This window comes from Rhea americana, unplaced genomic scaffold, assembly GCF_003343005.1.
Source record: "Rhea americana isolate MKP2758 unplaced genomic scaffold, rheAme1 scaffold_2, whole genome shotgun sequence".
In the NCBI taxonomy this organism is placed as follows: domain Eukaryota; kingdom Metazoa; phylum Chordata; class Aves; order Rheiformes; family Rheidae; genus Rhea; species Rhea americana.
Genome location: NW_028186149.1, coordinates 4,498,619 through 4,525,245, shown reverse-complemented (window position 1 = coordinate 4,525,245; position 26,627 = coordinate 4,498,619). Strand labels below are relative to the sequence as shown.

General features: G+C 36.4%; 1 protein-coding gene across 1 annotated transcript in view; it reads right to left on the bottom strand.

The window, feature by feature from the left end:
• The window catches only part of ADAM10 (ADAM metallopeptidase domain 10), a 44,867-nt gene extending 27,765 nt beyond the window's left edge, over positions 1 to 17,102 (bottom strand). The window contains exons 1-3 of the mRNA XM_085303659.1: positions 17,084 to 17,102; positions 16,784 to 16,934; positions 608 to 726 (exon numbers count right to left, since the gene is read on the bottom strand). Coding sequence (XP_085159785.1) covers positions 608 to 726; positions 16,784 to 16,934; positions 17,084 to 17,102 — 289 coding nt within the window. The remainder of the gene's footprint in view (positions 1 to 607; positions 727 to 16,783; positions 16,935 to 17,083) is intronic.
• Between the last annotated feature and the right edge of the window lie 9,525 nt (positions 17,103 to 26,627).

The following is a 26,627-nucleotide window of genomic DNA, read 5'->3' as shown; positions in this document are numbered from 1 at the left end:
TTAGATGTATATGAAGTGCTAAGCTTGCATACTTCTTTCAAAAGTTAAAAAGAACCACTCCAACACCACAGGACGTTACTAACAGTGATCTTCCAGAAGCAGTYAGACTTCTTTCAGACCTGAGACAGACTATAGAGATGGGGACAGAGATTTTTTATCTTCCTCTCCTATCAGTCTGTTTTTAACTCCAGAATCTTCCTTCCTTTTTAAGTAATTTTATATTTTGCTTTTAATGAAATATTACCCGTAATGATTGCAGGTCTATAGTCCTTCAATTCCTTTAAACAAGAAACAGTGCATGATTTTTTAAAATGTAGTGCTTCTTTTTTAATAGACTTTTTTTCAACCCAAACTTCTATATAGATTATGTTAACAAACAGAGTTGAACTTCATGTTCTGTAGATGTATGAAAATTAGGTAAAATACTCATTCATCAACTATAACTCTTATTTGGTAAGAGCATAAAGAATTTAAATGCAATTAGAGGCATTATTAAAATTTAATATGAAGATAACCTAATCATACAGATCAACATTTTTTGCCTGTATTATTTAAAAACGTCTGCTTAAAATGACTGTGCTTTAATCCATTCTAGTGTAGTACTTACCATAAATGTGTCCAGTGTAAATATGGGAGGTATCATAATCAATTACTCTGTTTGATGTTTCTACTTTAAAATCATCGCTAAAAAGGGATGTATCTCTCTTCATTCGAAGATTGAAGTGTCTGAAGTGGAAAAAAAAAGAGCTGGTCAACTGACTTTAAGCTTCAATTACAAAAGAACTAAATGAAGTACTTCTAACCAAGTATTGCATTGCAGCGCAAACAACTTTCAGGCCTTGTAAAATTTATCTACAGAAAATGTCTATATTTTGCAATTAGACAACTGAACTGGACAATAGCCTAAAAGATTTCCTTAAAGAAGATTTAGATGCTTTTGTTACAAATAGCTAAATTTACAAGATTTATGCCAAAAAAGTACTATTAGATTTAAAATCATAAATTGAAAATGCTAACTTAAAATATTACATCATTCCCATTTCTCCATAAGACACAGAGCTTAAGGGAAAACAAAAATTCTGTGAGACAGCCCTGTGAAGCAGAAGAGATTGGAAACAACTATCAGTTTATTTTACCTTAATTTCCTGTAATTAAATATAATGCAAGTGAAACATCAAGTGTAACATAAGTAGACCAATTGTGGTTTATCTCCAACTTAAAAAAGATGGACAACACTTGCAATAAACAAAACACTTATCAAACTGGTATAGAAATATGTACAACTAGGTAAATAACTGTCCACTCAATCTGCTCAAGTAAATAATTTTTGACAAAAATGCTAATCTTTGTATGAAATACACCACATTATCTTTTTACAAAACAAAAGTTTGGTACAGTCAAGTCAACAAATTTTACTAAAAAAATAAGTGTTTTAAAAATGCTTGATGATTAACTTCATTAACAYTAACTTCAAAATTTCATTTGCTATTGTCCTAAAATTCTGTATAAACACATTGTTCAAACACAGAAATCAAAGTTGTTGAAACTTCAGTCATTCAAGTTTTACTCTCACATTCTTCCCATGTTTTCTTCTTTCTGCATGACCACAGAAGTAGGGGACTACTACAGTCATATCATCAGTTTGCTACTTAAAAAGTAGCTCTACCAACAACTGTTTGGCTACCCCCAGTCAGTGTTCTTAAAAAAAATATCACTAATCTCACAGTATATATAGTATTAACAACATTTCTGGTGAAGCCGACTTTCCAGTTAAAACTGGTGTCCATTCATGTTAACAGAAAAAACAAACAATTAAGGGCCACAATGTCAATTCAACAAAATTGAATTACTTTCCAGTATAATTGAAGCATATATACAATATACCTTCAGTCTTCCCTTGCAGATTAGATAGTATAACACAACAGTAGTTATAAATATTTTAAACCAACKGTATGCTAAAATGCAAAAATCAAGATCAAAGGATATGCCTGTACCTGAAACACAGTAAGGGCTTTAGTGACTCACGTCAACTACTCTGTAATGTAAAGATTATTCCACGATCAAAGTACCTTTATTACTGTTGCCACAGAGTTAATGAAGCTTCAAAATGGTAAGCATTCTTATCTGGCGGTGCAGTAAATATCTAGAGGTACCTACCAAAAGGCTACGAAATTCTGAGGCGTGGCAGGTAGATGGGGAAGGTTAATTTTTAAGCAGTTCCCTACGATTCTTGGCCTTACAGCCAACCAACCACTGCATGTATTGTAGCTCCTATTAGGATGTTATATAACAGGGCAGATTCTCTCTTAAAATGAAGAAAATTTACTACAGTTGGAGTTTTGAGTATTACCATGGCTCAAGAACCCACACCAGCAGTAAGTTAAGAATTATCTGCACCCAGACAGAAAGCTGCATTTTACAATAGATAAATAGTAGTTATTATATCAAGTAGCAGCAAAAATAAAAGTTCTTCTCTTCCTAAGTTARTCTCTTTGCCAGTTCTATAAAATGGTGTTTTGGCAATACTGAGACACTCATCAYGGTAAGGAATTAACATGAACAAGCATCCCAGGAAAATGTTGTAGGACAGAATGCTASAAGATTTTGCAATGCATAGTTACAGACTAAAGAATTTAAACTCTCTTATATGGCTCTTACAGGCAAAAGTTAGCAATGAAGAGGAAGAAAAAGAATTAAGATCAGCATGACAACTGAACAAAGAACTTAATTCCTGAATACTTCAGCTTCTTCTCACTTCAGCTGTTATACATTGCTCAATATGTAAGAAAGAGTTGAACTTCRTTCTAGCTTGAGCCTTTTCTGTAACCATGTTCTTCAAAGCTATTGAGGATAGATTAGAACCTCTTCAAGGACATCTGGACTGAAGTTAGATGACAACTGATTTTGGTCTGATCAACTAGAAAAATCTGCAACACCAATGACTGCTGTGGTACATTTAAGGGTTTAGCACAGTTCCTTTCAACAAGAAATGTTGTTAGCCTTCCCTCAAGGTCATGTCATCCTTTGCATTCCTATAGCCTGCTGWGAGGACAGCTGGAAAACACCATGCTCCTTACTTTCTGCCTTCACGCTCTCTCAAGTGAGTCCTCTGCTCCAGAGGTCAAAGCCTCCAGCCTCGATACAGAGCCATGCCAAAATTTGAGATACTACTGCTAAATACATCAAGGGCATGATATAATCATGTATTCTGCACAGGTTAAGAAAAAAATAGTAATGTGGCACCCAGCAGTGTCTTGTAAATTAAGTAAAAAAAAGTAACATCCAGGAAAAAAAGAACATATCTAGGGAAGCAGCAAAGTACAGAGGACACAAACTGTCTGTAAACGAGTAAGTCCACCATCAACTGTGTTGTAAATAAACTCTTACTTCAACTAGTAAACCAAGCAGATTTAGTGATGTGCATTCAGATTCCAGCAACTTTGTAAATGACACTTCACTGCACAACAGAAGCAAAGCTGTTACAGGTTCCAAATACACAAACTCTGGACTAGAAGTAGTTTGACAATGTTTTAGGAATGAAGTTAACTGGATGATGAAGTGTTAAAAGACAGTAACATAGTTGAAATATCAAATTATTTGCATTTAGAGTAATTAAGTCAGTGTGGTTTTCATTATGATTCATCTACATTACATATCAGCAAATAACTGTAGTATTTTAAAACAGGTTGATAAACCTACTGCATGGATATTTAAGCCATATCTCAGTATCAGACAATATATAGACAGATGTCATTATCATRCATACTGCAGTAACTAGGTTTTGTAAAAATGGGTTTAAATAAAAATGCCTGTTCTATTCATTTACCCTGAGATTCTTGTCTTCTAGGAATATTCTACAATAGTTCTCCTCCCTTCTCTAGTACCTGATGAAGAAATCTATAATTCTGTCTCCATGGTGAACCGATGCATCTACTAATTTGAATATCTACTATGGTTACTTAAAAAATGACTCTTTTCTGTTAAAAAAGTGAGTTTTGGGGAAAAATCATTTATATAGGTTTCCTTTCTCAGGAATGCAAAGAAGTTACTCTAAATTAGATTTTTCTGGTTGTATTGATGTACATTTCAAATAACAATTCTTCTTCTATTGCTTTATTTCTAATATTTAATTGCGTAAAGCTACATAGAAATTGCTGAAAAATAAATGCAAGTCCATGCAGTCTTACTAACTCCCACATACACCAGTGGAGTAGGCACTATGGAGACTTCATTAAGACAGCAGCAAGTCATTTCCAAGCCTGGCTTGAACACAAAGTAGGTGGGTAACAGGTCTCACACCCCAACCACCAAGTCCTCCAGGGTCTCACCCTCACCACCGGGCACAGTGCCCGGCGCCGCGCTCCTGGCCGGCCATTGCCAACTAGTGCCCGATCTCGCTTGGCGCAGCTTGGCCTGGATGGCTGCACAACAGCACCATGCTTCTGCTGGGAGCAAAGCTGGGAATGGTGCTTCCTTCTGGCTAGGGGACCCTTCCCACCCAGTATTACCCTGTCGCTTCAGTAAAGACCACTAGTTTCAAAATAAAACTTCTTTTAGAATATGTAACTTCTAAGAAAGCTCTATTTTCTCCCTCCTCCTTTTTTTCTTCCCTCCTCTTATTTTTCCCATTGGTGCTTAACTAAAACTATAAATCCTAATCTAAATGCTAATTCATTTATGCTGCTAATTATCTACACATTAATAGAATTAGCTGTGTGTAAGATTCACAAACTATTTCAAATACCGAATAATGCAGATATGTTCTACAYTGACTACTCTTTCACCATTTGTTTAACTAAATGAGGAAATCTATTAGATAACTCGATCCTCTGAGAACTATTTTTACAGATCTTTTCTCAGTCATTTCAACATGCATGATGGTAACAGGATTATCTGTCTGGACTGTTGACCCTTTTAACRCTGAAAAATGTAGTGAGAAATCTTCCTTTAATTCTTCCCTGCCCTATCCCTTTTGGAAGGGGGAAAAAAAGCAAAAAAAATCTGTTCTCTATTACTTTCAACTATTAACCATTCTAACTAATCACCRAACTTTACACAATGGTAGTCAYRAAATCCTATGTATTACTTAAAGGTTGTAGTAGGAAAAGGAAGTTCCAGTTTTGATGGCTAGGCAGAACCATGTTAACTATGTGAAACATGCTACTTACAAGCATCAATGAAAGTAGCTGCACTGAAGGAGGATGTTAGGTTTCTTTTTTATTATTTGAGGATACTAAATTGTTATAATTACATCCAACAAATGTGTGGTTGGCAGGGATCCCCAAAAAATCCAGTCCATCACCCTTTATAGAGATGAGATCAGGAATGCCTRCACAACGTCAGTATGCACTTACTTTCTCAGTAAGAAATTTCTGAAGACCCTCATGAAATCCATTTCAGTATTTAACTAGACAGAAGTTTTCCTAACACTTACTCTAAATCTCTCCAAAGTTTCTTCCTCTTTCTCAAAAGGAAGAGGCACTATTCTCTATTCTTCTCTAAATGATATGCAAAAGAATGCATCTCAGTCTTCTTTCCTGGCTTAAATCCTGTAACTTCATGACCTCCTCTAAGAAAGGAGGCTCCAGAGGACAACAACAAATTTCCCTGTATCATTCCTGAACATGATTTCTAAATCTAGCCACAACAGACACAAGGCTTCAAAATAAAGCTTTTCAGTAATGCCATTTTTAGAGCCTGCAAAGAGTTCTCTGTGCCAGCACCTCTATCAATGTAGACTGAGCTAATTCCTTGCCTAGTACTGCACCAGATGGAAGATAAGTATTTCCAAAAAACAATGCTGAAGTCTTTTAATTTCACATTTACTACCTTAGGATAAGACATTTCCCAGCAGAATTATATCTAGAATAGAACTAAATCATTTAAGACTGAGTCTTAACGTTGCTTAGTTGTTGCTGCTTCAGTCTGATGTATCATATAATTGGCGCAGTAACAGGGAATTACTTGGTTACTACAGGATTGCTTGTTTGGTTGGTTAAAAAAAAAAAGTCTTGATATTACATAACCTGCTTTCATTTAAAAAAACTGTGTATTTTCTCATGTCTTATTCATTAAGCATAGTACATTAAAGACTATCAAGAGAGAGATTTTGATTTCACCTTAGTGAAAATCATGTGAGACATTCACAAAACCTAAACTCCATTCCCACAGACTATCAGCAGACTCGTTTCAATCCTGAGCTATATTAACCAGAAGACAGCTTAACAACTGACTGGTGGGTGTAAATCTACTCATAGGCTAAGCCTACAGCACCTTCACACTTAGGGACATTATTTTTACACTGTTTTTGTTTACTGTTAAACCCACAAAACATACTTCATCGTCATTTAACAGCTGACAAGTCCCATGGTCCTGCTAGTAAATCTATAAAAAAACTTAACTTTGAAACAGCAGGTGATATGGTCTCCAGGTTTATCATCCTTTTTATTAAACATCTAGATAGAGGGAGAAGGTCTCATCCTCTAGTATTTATCTTAAAAAGAAGAAGAAAGGAAAGGAAACACAATCTCTACAGCCTTGCAACACTTGGCAAACCCAGGCAGAATGCTTGCACTGAACGTCCTCTTTTTCGCTTACCTCTCTAGGGTGGCATTTGTGACTGTTCAGAGATTTCTTTACTGACCTTCAAAAGTTAAATTTGCTAAGCTTGCTATTCTAGAAGAACGTAAGTGAACAGGCAGCCCTCATCCCTAGCAATTTGCCATTGATTATCCATACACATAGCTGCAAACACTTAAGTACACACTACTTCTGTTTTACTTGGTTTCCTGTTTCCCCAAAACAACTTTTCTCCCTGCATCTACAGAAGGCTTGAATGTTGGTATGCAGTGCCATGCTCTAATATAATTCAAAACCAGGATATTAAAAAAGAGAAAAATGGTAAAGAGGTATTGAAATAAAACCACAAGCCACCACAAGGTTACTATATGAATCCAAACAAACTAAAATTTAGGAAGAACAGAAAATACTGGCTGATGGAATGAATAACTATGAAGTCCACTTTAATATTTTCACTTAAGTCTATTGCTTGTGATTTTAAAAATAYGACTTTTCAAGAACATGGCTCTGTCTGCTAGCATATATAAGTTTGTAAGCCAAAGAATAAAGTTCTGAAGTATTAACACACTGCACAATGGTGCAGGCAGGTATCCCTGTGCCTCAGCTGGGCAGTCTTATTCTGATAGCATTGTACCAGCTGTTTTCTAGACAAACTATTGAGTGAAACCCTAAATGCTTTTTTTCCTGTGAGGGTTCAATATATTCCAAGTTATGCTACTTAAATCTCTTGCATTTTATGGATTTAATCCACAGAGCAATCCTTTCAAGTACTTACCATTAATTTCATTCTGAGAAGACAAATGAAGCCAAAATTGAGAAAAAACCCACATCCTTGGCTCCCAGGTCTCCGCAAAAACATTTGACTTGCATGCACCAGCATGGAACAGCTTAGGTTTTTTTTCAGTGAAAGGAGTTTAAAATTGAGGCTTGATTCATGGGTTAAGTCCCTTGTCTGGCATTGGATGGCAAGTTATTTTTCAAGATGAATATTTTAAAAGAAAGTACAACAGAAAGAYGATTATGGAAGAATGGCCACAAAGCACACAAAAACACTGAATGAGCTACAATAAGAACAACTGAATTTACATATTTAATTCAAGGCAGCCTAAAATTCATTATAGTAAGAGAACTCTGGGAAAGATTCACATACTAGCTCACAGAAGCTACTCAGTCAATCCTACTGGTGACCACTAAAACAGTGCTAAAATGACCGCTAATACTTGACAAGTTAGTCTATTTAGGAAGGCGTTTAAGTGCATAAAGACATACAAAAGATTTGCCAGCTAATCTAGTAACTGTGCATCTGTTTTATGTTATCAGATTCACAGAACATCAAAAACAAAGCTGTTTCATAAAGCAGGTACTAAGTCRTACATACAAGTATGACAGTACTTCAGAATAAGTTAAATACCGTAAAAAGAACATCTGTTGTTTAATAAAAGCAAAAGGCCAAAATATAAAGCCCTCTTTAACCCAAAGGTATCTATCTCAGTTACTTCAGTCCATCTTGGACAGTGTGGCAGTATGCTCAGCATGTCATCTTTGATATTCAGCATATCAGATACAATTTCAGTGCGCCTACCCTCTTTTTCATACCTACTCAAACACAGTCAGTTATTTGATTTAAACATAACAAGCATTTAACAGCTCTGAAGAATGACAGTAACAAAAAGGATTACAAATTACTGTAAAACCAATATTTTTTWAAAAAAAATACACACTTCAAGAACTTTGAAATGTTCTGGACCTCTCTTGCCATTTGTGACTGTACCAGAAAGCTCAACTGACATATACGTGATCTGAAATTTTGAAATTTCAAAATTCTTTTTTTTCCTGTACAGATATCTTTTTSTAACTATTTCAAATAGCAATGAAAGTAATACTGAAGTCAATMAGCATACAGTGCCTTACAAATCTCTATTACCAAATGGTACCTCAAGCATAGATCAAGACCCAATGCCACATATTTTCACAATAGCCAAGCTCTCATTGTTATAAAAGTTTTCCAGCCTTGCAGATGAAAGTAGCTTTTCAATTATAAATTGAATTATTCAGAGCTGAACTATCATTACATTTCTGCTGAAGATTAGTTTCCTGACTGATAAAATCAGTATTTGACCTGCAAACACAGCTGTTGCTTAAAATTTTTTAACTGTAGTTAAGAAAGAAAAAAAAGCTACTGGCAGTGAAGATCCTAATATGACTGTCATTACTAGAGCTGTTGAAAGGAAGACAGAAAGTGGGATAGACCTTTTGCTTTTTTACAGCATAGAAAGTCAGACAGCAAAGCCTTTTTTTTTTTTTTTTTTCTGTAGCTGGTGGAAAGAAAGAAAAGATGCACAGGCATCACAATCTTCTAGGAAATATCTTCTCTGTCTCTCCTCCACTCTTTCCCCTCCCTCTTGATGCTAGATATAGGAGTAAGGTCAATTTTCCCATCAAAAGCTTCTTTGGGGATATCTTGGATACCAAAACATTCCAACTAGGTCAGACCTCTAGACTGTATATGTAGGATGCCTGCTACATCACAGCGAATGAAAACTTGTCATCACAATGAAATAGATTACCATCATTAACTCACAACTTAGAATTACCTTAGGGAAAATTCTAAATGAAGTCTCTTACTTCTGTAAATTCAAAAAATAACATTTAGACTGCATAACTCAGAGGATATCCAGTTCTTCAACAAATATTAAATACTGAAGATGTCATTCAAAAGTCTTCATCATAGTTGCATTAGAATTGAAAAGAACTTATACCATGAATTGTTTTTCATCAAGATCAGTCAGCTCTCAAACAAATGAGTTGAGACAGTTAATAAATAATACTTTAACTTGAACCTTAGTCAAAGGCATACAGATAAGTACAATACTGAGAGGTCACTAGTGCAACTAAAGTCAAGTCAAGTTACTAATTCTTGAATGCCAAATTTGGGATGAAAATACTGAGCTTTTGAGCAGAGACTATCATTACTATCAAAATCCTCTCCTTTAGCATCACTGAGTGAAAAAAGGCTGTTTGGTGAATACGAAATAATGATGACAACATTCTCAAATGCGTATTTCAAAATTCTAGAGGTGTATGTTTTCAACTCAAGTCTAACCAGGGTTTTAGTGATTCCCTGTAATGCCATCCAAGTGAGTCAGATACCACAATATGAAATATCATTACAGTTAAATAAACTACAAAAAACAGTCTGAAACAGGCTAGCTCTTTAACTGGACACAAGACATAGTAAAAAGCAGTAGAATATTTAAGCATCAGGTACTAATTGAACTTTAACAGACTGGTCAGCACTTCAAGCTGGTTGACAATTAAAGCATTTTTAGCCAACAGCTAAATGGCATGGTCACTTTATAATGTATTATAGCTTTACACAGTATTTGCCTAATAGCAAAAACATCACAGAAAGTTTGCTTGCTACCCTACTACAAGAAAAAAGGTTACATWGAGAAACACTAATGAGACTGCTGGAATTTCTTCCAGCTGCTTATTGATAGAAAAACTACTCTCATCTCTTTGACATATCAGGCAGAACAGCCTCAAGTGAAATCCTACCTTTCAGKATCTTCCTGGCTCTTCACACCCAGTGACACTTCTGAAAGCACCAGTAGGCACTTCAGCTGTCAGTTATTTGATGTAATGATTGAATCTCAGGGCCTGCTGGACTTGGCACATTAGGCAGATGCAAATTATTAATCTTTTCTCTGTAAGCACATAAAGACAATGGCTTTCCCCCCCTCCCCATACAAACCCAAGATAAGCTTTTTCTAAACTTTTTTCTCCTAATAACTGCTGTAGTTGTAAAGTCATATAGCAGAGCTGGATTTGTTCTTTCTGGAATACACAGGTACATTCAYCCTTGCAGTGCAGCAAAACAGCAGATCAGAGCATTCTAGTGAATAGCAAAACAAAAGGAGAATGCCTAGTGCTCTCCAGGAATCAAGAATGAAGACCTGGAATCTTTCCTACATCTCTTGTAATAATAAGTAGAAGTATGAGAAAAATGATAAACTGRAGGATCAACTTTTCAAAGTAGATTCTAGGAACTCCTGCTGAAAGCAACTGTTTGCTACAGGAACCTCCAATTGCAGCTGCTCCTTACAAAGCATCAAAGAGGAACATCTCTAACTTCAGTTTGGGCCTACCAGATCAATTCAGTCTTGGCATGACCATCATACCAAACAAGCCTGGAAAAAACACTCCTGAAGCATGGCGAGTTGGAAAGGCTAAGGCAACRTATGACTGAAAATTGTTAAGCTAAAATACCATGTGAGCTGTACCACTCTTACCAAGTTTTTTTTTTTTTTTTGGGGGGGTGAGGGGAGATTCTTACATTTGTAAGAATCTGAACCCAGGGACTGCTGGGACTCTACCATARCTGAAAATATCCATTATGGATTGCTAAAATTTTCCTTGTCAGGTTTTTACATTATGAGAGTACTTTTATCCAAAAATTAACGACTCCTGTAGAGCACCAACACGAGACATCCAGCCTCTACAAAGTATCAGCATCACTGATTTTCAGTGCAGTGGGAACAAAACTTGCATGTCAATTAATTAGAAGATATTCMAGTTTCTGATAATCATATTGTGGACTTCAACAAACATTTACACAGAGTAAAATCAGATAGGATAGTCAGCTACGTATTGGAGCATAGCTGAAGAAAGTATCTTTGAGTCCAGATGAACCGTATAAGGTGGCAAAGGCTGAAGAACAGGTTAATTCAGTTGCGTTGACTGACATAACTAATATTTACACAATTTAATCCCACATTGAACTTGTTTTTAAGAATCTAAATACTCCGGGCTAAAAAAGGCGTTTAGTAGTCATGATCTRTAAGCTCAAAAGAAAACACGCAAAAAGATTTTCATTAGTAAAGCCCATATTTTTCAAGTATCTGTGGTTTTACAGAAACAGTAGTATTGAACAAGTGAGTGATTTAAAATATTCACTACTATAACCATATGAAAGGTCTTTTTACTTCTACAGCTTACAAAGAAATAATGCTGCATGTATAATTGCAAGCACTTCCAATAGCAGCTCTCCTACTAAGGTCACACATTCCAACAACAGCAACGTTAGAACTTAAGAAGCAACTTAATTTTTTATAAAGTCCTAGGTTAAAAACACCTTAGAATAATGGTAGTTAAATTGAAAAATATCTGAAAGAAGTTCTCATTATACTTTCAATTTAGTAATAAGCAGGTGTTATCACGTCTTCAAGTACCATTTGAAAAAAACTCATTTGTTTGCTCAAAATGTGCAGGAAGCTTTCCCAACCGAGAATCTTCCATTTTTACATAACCAGGGAGAAAGAAGTGGGTGTGAATGGGTGATCAGAGGGACAAATTAGAAAAAAATAGAAACTGTAAGTCATTAGAAATGCATTAAGTAGAAAGTTGACTGATAGTACAGTTAAACAGTACACARATGTAGTTCCTTTATTCCTCTGAATGCACCAGGGTCTCAGGAATTCACAGCTCTTTTTCTTATTAGGTAGATGGTATAGTTCAGAGACTATTGTGTATCAGGCAGGTTTTTTCAATACGAAGTTACTATTAATAGAAGTATCCAGTATATTTTTGACATTGTGGTTGACAGCTCAGCTTAAGATGATCTGCAATTAATACATTGCTAATATCTGTACTGAAAAATTGAAGAAAACTTTCAAACTTCCCTGGAGGCGAAAGTTTGTGTTCAGTGAGCAAACAAGTACAAGTGCACATTTTGCAGCTTAGTAAGCTGAAATTGGATAAAAAAACAATGTTAATTTTCAGTGATATTCCAACTTCATTGTTAAAACTACTGACATTTACCTTTGCATGCAAAGGTAACTTAGTAGATTAATATTAACACTAACTTTGTGTGAACCTTTTGCTCAAACGGCATCTCAGATTTACTCACAGTAAAACACTTCATATATGAACTGACATGCAGAAGAGCTATGACACATAATTAGAATTTTTTTTCAAATTCATATTCTTTCCAATTTCATACRCTTTAGAAATAAACAAATTTTACACCATTGGTAAAGTAACAATGTCAACTCATCTAAACTGATTATGGTTTATCATTCAAGAGATTTAATGGGTGTCTATATGTTACTTCAATGATCTTAATTGCCCTATTAAGCAAGTATTTAGCCTTGAATAGTGGTTGGGTTATCACAATTCAAGCATTACAGCTGCCACACAAGTTGTATTTTAGATTACCCAGCCTGAGTCTACCGCAAATCTTTGGAAATATTTCCATTCTTAACAGTATATTATGTAGAATTCAACCTTCAGATGAAGGTTGAATAAAGGTTTCTACAATATAAYGTGTAACCTATCCATTTGTCAAACTATTTAGTCTAGTGCAAAAAAAGGTAGTTTGCAATTTCTTTTTTTTAATTCTCTCATTATGTTTGATAATGTTAAATGGTTACTTAGCCCATGGTTACACAGCWATTTTAACTTGATGTAAATATGTGAAATCTCAATTCTGCTTTTTCTTTTAAAAAAGGTTACCGTTAAGTACAGTTTTTAAAGTCAAACAATCTACTGAAAAAAGCAGATGCTATTTGTATAATCCCATTTATAAAACAGTTCTAGCTACCAACATATTCAGTCAGTTTTCTGCAAAATGATGCTGTAAGTTTAATGAGTACTAAATCAACATTCGTTAGCATGGCCACTGAAAAAGAGTAATACTACATCTTCCCTTTTACTCCATCTGCTTATTTTTGCAGCCTTTCTTCTGACAGTAAATTTGCTCACATAAGGGCTTGAACCAGGAACTGATATAGCAGAAAAATAACCAGGCAAATCATTTTCCCCATTTTGACTGGCCATGTGACCCAGAGGTACTTTTAGCCCAAATGTCAAAGCCAACCTTATAAAGTTTAAACTAACACTTGAGATAGAGCATAAGAACTGCTATGGTCCAGCTACCTCCATTTGCTATTTTCAGCAAAGACCTGCAGTAAATACTAGAGAACAAAGGACAAACTACCCTATSTGCATAAGAATCACTTCATCAGAAGCCCACTCAAAACAAAAGATTAAGGTTTAAGTACTGGTCAAAGTAGTATCTGTTTARTATCTTCATTAAATTAAGGAGATGCAAGTTGGACAGCATTATCAGAGTTCACATCCTTCAGGCTGCACTCCAGCATAAGAATTCAGAGTGAAGATYTATCATACAAATACTTTTCCTTGAGGTCTCAAAATTCCTCTGGCTGTATGTCAATAAACCACTACACCTGGACAAAGCCTTAATGAACCATTTGGTATAAGGCCATTCAAAAAAATCAGAGTCAAGTATGTAGAAGCTCAAACCTCATGTTGACTAAATGACTAAGTTTTACTGCCTATATATAAATAGAACCCTTTAGGAGCCCATGGGCTAAATCTAAATAGTATGAARTATTTTACTATATATTTTTTTAACATTGGCTCAAGCTAAGTAGGATATCTGACAGAAGAGTTTTAACATTAAGTCATTTTCAGTGATGAAATATATTAATCTTAAATACTCACAACATATCCTAGCTGCAACTACAAAAAGGCAATCTCGTTCACGCAGTTTTTTAAACTGCTGTTCTTTCATGTACTCAGTTAAAGTTACTCAGTCTACTGAGTAAAGTTAAACACAATCCACTTTATCCTTCCTAACACATATTTGAGGAGAAATTAAAATATCTTTTAAGAACAAATTCAGACTGATGAAGAGGAATTCACAAACTAAATACCCATCTTGCCAACTACTTTCTTTGGCAGGAAGTATTAGAYACTTCACAGGAAACTGTTTGCTAAAATCCTAGATCATGGACCGATTTGCACTCATAGTAAGTTTCCAATCAGCCTCCTCAATTAATGAAGGAGTTATGCCCCAGCACATACAGATTTAGAATCAATTCTATGTGAAAAGAAACACCAACACTTCCCTTCCCTGTGTAACAGTAGCTGTTCTCAGTCTTTATAAATCTGTTTTGACTACAGCCTGTTATCATACGATCCACAAAGATGTGCAGAGAAATCCTCTTCAAATCTCATTATCATAGATACTAGCAACATTTTTATATAGTGAAGATTTGCCACCACAGATCCACCTCATTAATACTATTTACATTTAAATTTGTGCATTCAACTCCCATAAGAAAACGTAAATAACACCACTGATTTATACTGATCAAATAAATACCAGAGTTATTAAAACTTTGAGATTTTACACCACCACAACGTGCTAATCAGGAATAGAAGGCACTAGCTAAACTAAGACTTGCATTTCACAGACGAGAATTAGGAGATTTTAACTGACCACAAGATGAATCTGATAAGCAGAGTGAAATGACCAACRGAGTGGTCTCCACCTCCCCCCATTACCCTTCCACATTTTCAAATCATGCGGATCTTTTTCTGCCAAGTAATTTTCAGCTGGATCAGTTCCTAGAACCTGTTCTTTGCATGGYTGCAAGACGACTGGTGACAGGACAAAGACAACAGTCTTTGGGGAATGGGGTCAGGCCTACTCCTCCTTGCAACTGTCCGTGCACTGATAAGCCAGACCTAACCATCAGTCTGCAGTTTAGGAGTTTAGACTGAAACTGAATTTCACTGTCTTGTAAATTTTCATGGGTTTACAATATGAGAAATCGTGAAATATTCTACTCTGCAATCTTCTTGTTTATCAGAACAATTTAGCAGTAAAGGCTAATTTTTGCTGTAAAGCTAAGATGGAGATAGTAAGGAGGAAAGACTCTCCTCTAAATAACAACATGCCCTGCACCCCTTTGAAAATAAAATCAAGAAAAATCCTATTAACACTGAACACCTAAGCCTGCTACCCCCTAGCTAAAGCACATATACAAGAGTCAGACACTTCCCTCACAGGAAGGGACATGCCACCACAACATAAAAGAAATGTGGTTTAAGGACAGGACTTCCAATTTAGGATTTGGGTTGCAGTTCTACAGCAGCCAACTCTGAGCATGCCCCTTCACTAAAATGCTAATCAACCAAAATCCCAGTCTTACTGCTGAACCTGCCCCTTCCCCTATGGCTCCAGCACTTATTTGATTACATACCAAGCAATTTGAAAATGCTAAGCCAGTAGAAAACTAACACACCAAAACAAAAATTGAGCAGTTACCTACACAACTGTAATGCTAGTCCTTTGGGAGCATGCWCTGAAATTGTCATTATACCACACGCTTCCAGCAGCAACCTTTTGTTCCCTGAAGAAATTACAGGCTGGCACCAAGGCAGAACACTTACTCATAAAGCAGGATCTCAAACACCAATTCGGAAGACCCGGTTTTACCCTTGCTTTATCAGATTTCTACCTGACACCAATCATTTATGCTAGTTTTCAGACATGGTTAGTACTGATTTGTCAAGTTCTAGTTACTTAAACTGTAAGTGAAATCATTAGAAAAGCAAGGGCATTACATATTCCTAAAAATATTAAGGCAGTAGTGCTACAAAGCAGGGAGTCAGTGAAGAAACAAAGTTATGGACACAAGTACTTTATTTCTCTTCCTCCTCAACAGTGTAAAAACACCAAAAAAAATCTCTATTCATAGTATAGAATTTCTAGTAAAATTTACAAGTTATACATGAATGAATCGCTCACACTGAATATCGAACTTTTGTACTTGTTCTTACAGTCATACAGTTAAATGCAAGGTTAAGCAAATCTTGTAACACAGCAGTTAGCAATTATTTAGCATGGGGAAAACCTGAATTCCACAACAGCACAGAAAACAAATGATATTTTACTACACATGAAACAAAACACTTTTTGGCCACTTCTGTAGTTTCAAATCCAATTTGGATTAGCACATTTCTTCCATTAAGACTGCCCATGTAAAACTTGGCATCATCTTTTACAAAGAGATACATCAAAGCTGCATTATAAACTCAAGGTCAACTTCCATTCTGTTCCCAGCATGACTCCACTGTTTAAGCTTCAAAGTGAGTTAACACTCACAACCAGAGGTCTGAGTRAGTGAGTGACTGCTACTGCCACTTTCACATTTACCTTGGACATTACARCAAATACTCTGTAGAAACTGTAAACTGTGTTTTACTATATTCTACTTAACATTAGTCAGGTGACTGTAGTTCACCAATTACATTTCATTATATAATTAAAAAGCATACAAATAAAAAAAGTTAAAACAAATACCTTTTTTTTTAAAAAAAAAATACCACTAACCTTCCATGAGCATGAAAATCCAGGCGCAAGAACTGATCTTCATGCAATACCGCTCTTTTGGCACGCTGGTGTTTTTGGTGTAACAAATCCACATCATAAGACAATCCTTCATAATGTCTAATGTATTTATTTAAAGGATTTCCATACTGGCCTGAAAAAAAGAGAAAAAAAAAGTTTAACATGTTTCAGAAATCACTAGAGTCACACTAGTTCATATCGCAGATCTGTGAAGGAAGAGAGTTGATGACAAGAACTTGACTTCAGACTCATTCTGCTCTGGTCCGATGGATCAAAACGCACWCTTGCCACTGGACCGCATCCTCCACTTTCATGTCAGTCAAAGGGAGTATAGTTTGCTTACTCCAAAACCACTCCCGCTGCAAATGGCATCGATGTAAGCAAGGATACTTAAGACATGTTTCAAACATGTTCTCCTGATACAAACGTAAGTAGTGCATCAGCTTAGCATTTTTCTTCTGGTTCACGAGAGGAATGACACTTCCGTCYTCACTCTGCATTCACAGCACTGAAGTATCTACTACTATTACTAAGCCTTTTGAGGCTTATCTTCCAAATGCCAACTAGCCAGAAAAATTAAGAACAAATCTCAACATCTACAAATAAAGATATTCTGCTACATTAACTTCCAAACCTCTCTCCAAAAAAATCTTTCTATAACATGGAAAAGTTAAAAACATCTATAAGGATGTAAATTCAGTTCACTCTATTTTGGATAATCCTTGTAATACAATATTTCTGATTCACATTAAGAGTGCTTGACAGCAAACAGGGAAAAACTTTGTCCTCATGCCCTGACAGAAGTAGTGATATACAGAACTAACCAGAGGCAACAGTAGTTAGGAGCTCTACATGAATTTAAAATACGTATAGAGTATCAGTATCAGCCTTATATTCCCACTAAACATTAAGCATTTTGATTTATTTTATTATTTTATTATTATTATTATTATTAACTGCAAGGTTAGCATTAATAAATCAACAAGAAGATAGAAAACTTGGGCTGTCCAGACCCCTGCCAGATGCAAGTTTGCCTACCRAAACAGGCAAACAGGCTAATGAGAAGAACTGAAACCAGAAGGAAGTTAGAGTAAAATTTTCCTCTAGAAAAGGGGCTGCTTTAAGTGTTACAYGCCTTTGGATACTTCAGATTTTGGTCACTTCTTCCCAATAGGTACATAGTTTTCAGTTGGGATTCACCTTTGTATTTTTAATATAGTCCAAGCAGTCATAGTAGTGTATGCATAACTGACAGCACAGTGCATATTTCATAAAAAGTATATTTTTGTATCCTGACAACCAAAGTTCCTCACCCTCTGCCTCTGCACCTTCAATACTGATTCTCCTTGCAAGAGCAAGCCTTTACTGTGTTTTTGTTCTAGCTATCTGATATGAAAAAATTGCATAAAAAACTCTGCATCTACTTGACAAAAGCATAAACAGAAGAGCTTTTGTGGAAGGAATGTAGTGATTCAGTAGCACTGATCAGAGACCAAAAGAGATGGTTGAAAGCTCCAACTGTAGAAAATACTGTGGAAGAGTGAAAACAAAACACACAGTGTGGGGGGGAAGCACTGCTGCTTTACAACAAAGGTACTTTATACAGTATTTTTTATATATATTGAGAACTTTTTAAAACAGTTTGAGTATTTAAAATATCCAGTCATAAGGAACACTTTTTAACTTACAGATCTATATCTAGAATCTACGGACATAARTGACATGATTTCAGTAGTGCTCGTTTCAAAATCTGATTATATATGATCCAAATTGTGTCATGTTCCTTGGTGTATTAAACATTGAAAATATTAAAGAATTAAAGATATTGACCAATGCATAATGTTTCAAAAATCCAAAAGGTAATTCCAGGTTTTGATATGTAAGTTTTATCACTAGTTAGCATGCAAGCATTCATCCTGTTTGAAGCAAAGCCCTGCAATATTCTGACATATACCTTACCAAAAACATCTGACCAATTCTTCCTCTTGCAAATCCACAGAAGCAACTCTATCTGAAGGCCAAATCAAATATTCATTTCAAACCACCTTACGGATTACATCAAAGCTAGCACTGATTCTTGCAGTTTTATTATGCAACAATTAYATGCTTAAGCAGTCTGTGACAACTTCTTGCCAAATGTATTTCTAGAAGGAAAATTCTAACATTGTTAACATTTAGTCAAAATTTCCAAAGAAATCTTTCCTTACACAACACCTTTGACAAAGGATATTCCAAAACTTTAGGAAGTGTTTTAGTGAATACTGAGACAGATCAGCCTTGTCCTGAGACTGGTGACGAAAATATAAACTAAGTGCAGAAAATCCATCAAAAGTACTTTTACTAGCAGTAGCACATTATCTTACACAAAAAGGATCTAGAAATCCATTTGTCAACCTCTTCATTTATGACAAGGTAGAGCTGATGTAAAACCTGAATTGTCTATTGAAAGCTGTGGTATACAGACCCAATCTGATCTATCCCAAGAAAACGAAATTAGAATACAGATGGTAACTTGCGATTTTTTCCAACTCCAGGTTGGATTGACAATCGTTAAACATTTCTGGATGGAAGAGTAGAAGAGTTCTTTAAATATCAAAGCAGTTACATTTCACAGTATTTACTGCTACATTCAGATATTTGGACAACCGTTGATCAATGCTTTAGCATTATGCACCAGTTGTTGCTTCAAAGACATAARACCATTTTTTTTCATTCTCTATCCTGTTATTTTGTCTTTTTCATCACAGGTTATTCTTATTTGATTATGTGTGTGCAAGTGCTTGCTGCATTGAAAACTGACTCCTCATATAGCTTCAGAGACATCCTTCCTTAACCTCTTTCTTAAGGAAGAGTACAAATTCTTCATTTCATGCTCAACTTTTCTAGAATCTGACCTTGGCCATGAACTTTTCTACAGAAATACATGCAGCATTCAAGAGACTAAATAAAGAGTCAAATCTCCAGTTTTCTCCAGAATCATTAATTCTGGAAAACACAGGGTACTTCACAGTCAGACAGTTTAACCCCACACCAACTTAACCGTGAGAGTTTTTGAAATTTTCATGCAACATTTAGTGTACACTATTTTTGTTCAGATACGTACCCTGAGAAGGTACCCTTCCAGGGAGGCCCAAAGGAAGACAAACCCATCCCAAAGCTTTGCCTCAACAGTGTGTTATAACGCTTTTACGCTACATTAAATAAAATAAAATAAAATAAAGTCTTTTCTGGTGCTGAGGCCTAGTACATAAAAATACAAATGAAAACATGAATTTTCCTTTCCCTGTATTTATCATGAGTTCTTATTAATACCATAAAATTTTGAGTACCTCCATGCTGCTTAAAAGGACTGTAATATCTGATCATGTAGTCTAGTGACTAATGCAAAAGTCAACTGATTAAATGAATACTTTCAAATTTATCACTTGTGTTTAGTAGCAATACGGACAAGATGATATTGCCTTATTGGCATCTCTTTAAAATTCAAGTAATTGTAGACTGCAGATAAACAGTGTTCAAATTTCCTCCTGGTAGTGCAGGCTTCTGCAAACRTTGACTCTTTGTCACTGACTGCAAATATAGTCCAATAACAAAAGTTCATGAGGAATTTTGAGGGTGAAGGATATTGTCCGTGTTGCTCATGTTTTTCTAATCACCTCTGACAGACCCCCCACAAAATGAGCAAAACAYCTCCTACTGCTCAAAAACTTCCATAAACCAAATATGATTAGCCTGAATCCGCTTCTGATGTCAGACTAGCGCACAATATAAATTAGCCTGACTACAAGTTTCCAGTTCCAGCTTTCTGAGAAAAAGAATATGAGCTAAAAGTATCAACATTAAAGAAAACAATGAATTTTACCATTAACTGACATAAAATAAATCTTAGTTTAAGTTTTAAATTTAAAATCATCCTAAACCAAACACGATACTGGTTTTTTATGAGTTTTTTTAATGGGAGTTACTAAGAAGTTAAAGCAGAGAAGTCTATGCATTCTGCAGCACACTACAACCCCAAGACTAAATAACAAGCTAAGTGTGGTAGGAAGCTACTGCTTATGCATTCTTTAATACGCTATAGATTCATTTTTTTTCCTCAGTACTGCAAGGTACTCTTTAAATAGCTTCAGGCACTTAGTAAAGAGTTTTAAAGGATGAAAATCCACAAATAAAATTTATAATAATGTTTCTTACCCCTTCCAGGTCTCATAAGCGTCTAGAAAGCCGAGAAAGCCCTCAACCAAGGAAAGCTGAGAGAAAGCCCTCAACCAAGTCACATACACAATACTTCCCAAATGAGCACTGTGACAGGACAGCAACGCTACATGGCATTAAAAGGCTTTATAACTCTTCTCTTTGCTTAGCAAAAGTTAGCAAAACCATTTTGCTTAACTAAAAAGTTATATACATCCTGTGATTACACAGGAAACAATGTTATTCCCTTTCCCTTTCTCCAAAAGGAAAAAACTCCTTACATTTTAGGTACCCTTGCTACAGTGAGCACTGAAGCACTCTTTGTTAGTCTCCTCTTACTGAATAAAAACAGCAACATACCACCTAGAAAACATGCTGTTTCACAGCTTTTCTAAAAGAATTCAAACAGGGTTGAAATCAAGGCTTCAAAATTAATCTTGTATAATATTACTATAGCGTCCAAAGTCTCTGACCAATATGCAGTCATCTTACTGTAATAGCATGTTCCAGTAACAGAGAAAGGGAGAGAACAGAGTTTAGCTGCAATAATATTCATTGTACGGGTATTCTGAACTCAAAAATTTTCTGCACTTTGCTTTTCTATTCTACAGACTCAGCTTTTTTAAATGTTTGTGGAAGATGCACACACTGTCACCAAGATTTCTAAAAAGAAATAAAACCAGCTACCAAACGCTAGAAAAACAATTCTCTTCTTCAAGGGAGTAGCTTAATAATTAACTCCAATTTCCATAACATTCGCCATGGTATCCTATAAATTCTTAAGTTAGTGGAGCYGGAAAGAGGATTTTTGCTTCTCATAGATATGTATCTGATACAAGATGTCTCAGATTCTACTCTTGCAATGCTTTGTAACCTACACTGCGCACAAGTGAAACTGCAGGTGCACCCGCAAACTGTTCAGTGCCTGTCACAGAGGTGCATAATGAAGTAGGTGCAATTGCCAGCCACAAATTTTGTGATGACAAGATTGTGGATCAAAAAGAAAGAAGCTTATCACAGAATCCACGCAGAAAACACACTCCAGAAAACCCGTAACAAGACCATGCACGCACATCTCCACCTTGGACGCAAATCACTGATTTTTTCTTGTTACTGTTGAAAAATAACATTATTTGAATTCAGACYGCAGGACAGATATATTAAAATAAGCATATAATCAGAAAGCTGCAGTAAGAAATACTGAACCACGAGTGTTCAAATCAAGTTTCATGTAGTTTCTCTACAAATCTCACGTATCACGTTGCTATCAGCCAAACATCAACGATGACACGATGCACTTCAGGCAGCCCAGCGGAATAAGCCAACATTCCTCAGCAGTACCATGCCTGAACACCCAGCCTGAGGCCAGGAATGGTTTGGTATAGCCAAGAGTGAAACTGGGGTGGTTTTTGAACCTGAAAGGAAATGCCACACCTAGTAAAGCAAGTCCCCAGAAGACTACCGTATGATTAAAAAAAACTCAAGAACAAAGCTTTACTTCCATTGAGTTAGAACTAAATTCTAAGAAGGAAATACTCTACACAGAATTAAGCAGAACATTCAGGTAAAGGTCTCTCTGTATCAGTCCCTGAGAAAGATTTGTGTGTATAAAGGTCTGGAGGTCTGCCATATCCCTTGATAATTATAAAGAAAATATCTACAATTGTCTTGCTTTCTAAACAAACAAATCCCACTAGACAGAGTCCAAGGTATATATTCTAACCTTCTACCTAAGCATCCACACACTATGCAAAGGGTAAAATATATCACCCACTGGTTTTAGCTATAAGCCTCTTGGCACATTTCAAGCAGCTATATATAACAGTTGTTTGGGGGCCTGTGCTAGATGATTTGCTGCTCAGCTCATTTATCACGATTATTTTACCAGACAAGACTAGTCAGACTTTTCTACACAAAACCTTCCCAGCCTAGCAGGGTCTGCGGGGGTGAATCAGTACCCACAGTATAAGACAACAGAACTAGGAAACACTTAAGCAAACTGGGCAAGTAGAAGTCCACGGGTGCAAGAGCACCGAGCAAGTTGCTGAGGCCAGTTCAAGGCTTTCTATCATCTTTGAAAGATGGTCATTTACGGTGATTTGGGGAGGTTTGTAATGACTAGAAGAAAGCAAGTGTCACACCTATCTTCAGGGAGAAGGACCTGAAAATCTACAGGTTGGTCAAATCTGGGAAGATTATGGAGGAAATCAGAGAAGCCAACTTCATGCACATGCAGATGGGTACTGAAATTACACCAGTGTAAACCTGAATATCTATTATCTACACCACGGTAAAAGATGACAACACGTAACTTTCCATAAAGTAAGAGGATAAGCATGCACTGCTCTAAAAGGTAAAGTCTATATTAAGCCAGACAGATTAAGATTTACGTGACAAAGGTAAATAGTTTGAATACAATCCAAGTTTATTAATGGAAAAAAAAACAGAATCTGACTTTGTAGACTATCAGAAATTCAATAGTGAGCTTAAATCTTATCGGGCAACTCGTTTACTGAAAGTGTCATCACTGATTTGCATTACTGAATTATTTAAGATAAAGATTACCMAAATTTGTTGTATTTCTTCAATTTTCCATCTAGTTTTTCTCCTGAAAAGGTTCCCTTTACATGAGACTCCACTAAAAAAGGTATACACAGCACTCAAGATATAGTATTTTCATGTTGAAGTATATCAAAAGGAACCAAATTTGCAGACAGTACAGATTCACATGCTTAAATATGAATCTGAATACCGTTTTTAGTTCAGTTAATTAGAAGTCAGTAATTCTACCATATACCTACTGACTTAAATTTCACTGAAGAATTAATTCAGGCTGTGGTTTCATGACATCCACTAGACAGGAAGGTCCTGCTGTCCTTTTTCATTTACCCTTTTTCTGCTTGCCAGTTCTAGTGCCAGCACAAGGGACTTGGCTCAAAAATACACGTTCTCTTTTAATCAAGTTAGTTTTTGGTGGAAGGAAAATATGTGACCAAAGTCAAGCCAGCATCCCTTTACTGGGAACTTACAGGTAAGATGCAGTTAGACAGTACAGCTCACCATCATAACTGGCTCACAGATGTCCACTTTTATTTTTTTTAAATCTCTTCCTCCTCACTTCCAGCAATGTCCCAGTTCCTCTTTTCCATCCATTGGGCCTTGGTCTGCACAATAAACCATTAGAATTTACACTTCTGCAAGAAAACTACTCATTTATTTTGTTCAGATTAGCAGGTTAGATTGACTCCTCAAACCATCAAACACCAGAGCGGGGGAAGGAGGAGAGGCAGGAATGCACGACCAGGGCAAGACCAGACAGCAGTAATTCATTAGAGCGGCTCTGCCATACACATAACTGAACCTTTAGATCCTTTTAAAAACAATCATAAATTCCAATCTCAGGTTCTTAGATCATGGCCAAAACAGGGTGCAGGGGTGATTATGGTATTTCTAAGTTATCATCTAAATACTTTTTTTTTTTTTTTTAATCACTATGGGCATTTCTAAAGCAACTAAAAGCTGTGTGTACAAGTCATTCTCTTATCCAGACATATAAAATCCTTAACCTATTTATTTTAAATCCCAGCTATGTGCTAGAGGTCGAATGCCACATTAATGAAGGCTAGTACTCTTCTCAATGTATAGCAAGGATGCAGACTAAATCACTCCTATGCTGATTGTTCATAAATGTCTTCCCACAACTCCCCCATGTGTCCAGAAAAAATAGGATTTCTTCCATGCTATCCACAAAGCAGGTTGTTCAATATTCAGCAGCACAAGACATTAAGATACAATTCTGAAGTACTAGCAACACAGAAGAGTGCGTGTATCAGTAAAAACAAACAACTTACACATATACAATGAAGTTCATCATTTGATCAGCCTTGCCAAAGCATGATCACTCTTGCTAAATCCAAATTTTTCTTTTTATTTCAGTAGTTCGCTCTGTATTTTCTACTCCCCCTTTTTTTCAGCCCTCAGCTAGAAGCAAAAGTTTCTATCAGTTGTTTCCATTCCTCAAAGAACATCATTATTTATAGATAATTAAGTATTGCTTAATACATTTGCATGCTTCTTTATTGCATGCAACAGAACATCCTCCTAATAGTTGCAAAAAACATTGCCCCAAACTGAGATCTCCTTTGCACATATCAGATTAATAGCACCAACACTGAAAAGGAATCAAGCAACTCCAAGTGTGTTAGAGAAAAAAGAATTAGATTCCTTTTACCTTTTTTTTTTTTTTAAGAAAGAAATCTTAAAAGTTTCAAAGAACTATCTACTGGAAACTAACAAAAATACCTACTTGAGACAAATTACACCTTTCCCCAATTACTAAAAAAATAATGGCATGCCTTCTTCCTACTAACCATAATGAAACTGTGCTCAAGCTTTAAAGTCAGGCAACTTGTTTTCTGAAGATCATATTTATTCAGTTCTAGTAAAGAAAAAAAAAAACCCTTCTAACCCTCCTCCCACCACATGATCTAACATCAGAAACCAATTATGCCTGTACTTTAGTTCCTATCACTCTGCATTGCTTGCAACCTATCTGTACTAACCACAGACAGTACAGATGGTTGCAAAGCATGATAATATAGATATTGCACTACACTTCATTAGTCATAACACTAGTGACTGCTTTTAATTTTGTTTCTGTTACAGAACCTTAAAAAAATTTAGGCTGGAAAAGTAAACAGCTCTTCCATCCATCAAAATGAAGACATTTAATTCCAGACAATTAAATCACCCCAATCTTTCTCCTTCATATAAACTATCAAATTATGTTGCATTTTAATACCTAAAAATTGTTGCCATGGTAAATTTAGTTTGCAGTTAATAATGAATCATAGTAAATTGCCAAYCTATAACATACCTTTAACAGTTATCTGAAGACTACTATAATTAAGTATAAATGGGGTAGACAAGACCTAAGTAATTCTGAAAGAAGAGCTAAACATGCTTAGGTATCCCAGAAAAATCTTCCAAGTTCAATGTACAGAAGAGCATTACAAAAAAATATTAATGGTGGCTTTTTCAACGTTATTTAATACTTATACAACTTAAAACTACACAACTTCATGGAGAAGTGTAACTTGGAGTCAAGAACTGTGTAAAATTAGCCAGTATAAGACGTACTGTATACRGAGAGAGCACAGGTAACCCGTTTCTTTCAGTTGTTTTCAGTTTGTCTTCTTGTAGCAACGCTGTCAAAACCCACGAGCCTGCCCTTTCTGGCGYGGATGTTAACGCCTTACCAGAAGGAAGGCGTTCAAGCACAGAACGGCGTTCCTCCGGGAACCGCAGCCGCCTCCAGGCTCAGCCCGCAAAGCCTGGGGACTCGCGCGCGCAGTTCCAGGAAGTTTCTTTCGGCCAGACCGGCCGCGGCACGACCCCAGACCGCGAGCCCGGCGCCCTGCTCGTTCCGCCCCGCCACCCCGCGAGCCGCGCAGCCGGGCCCAGGCGCGGCCCCTCGCCCGGCCAGCGCCGGGGAAGGGCCCCGCTCTTTGTCCGCAGGGTGCGCACGGGCAGGCGCGGAGGCGCCAGGGGAGGCGAGCCCTCACCAGCCGCTCCGGCCGCCCTCCTCCCGGCGCTGCCGAGAGGCCCCGCAGCCGGCACCGCTGCGGCTCGC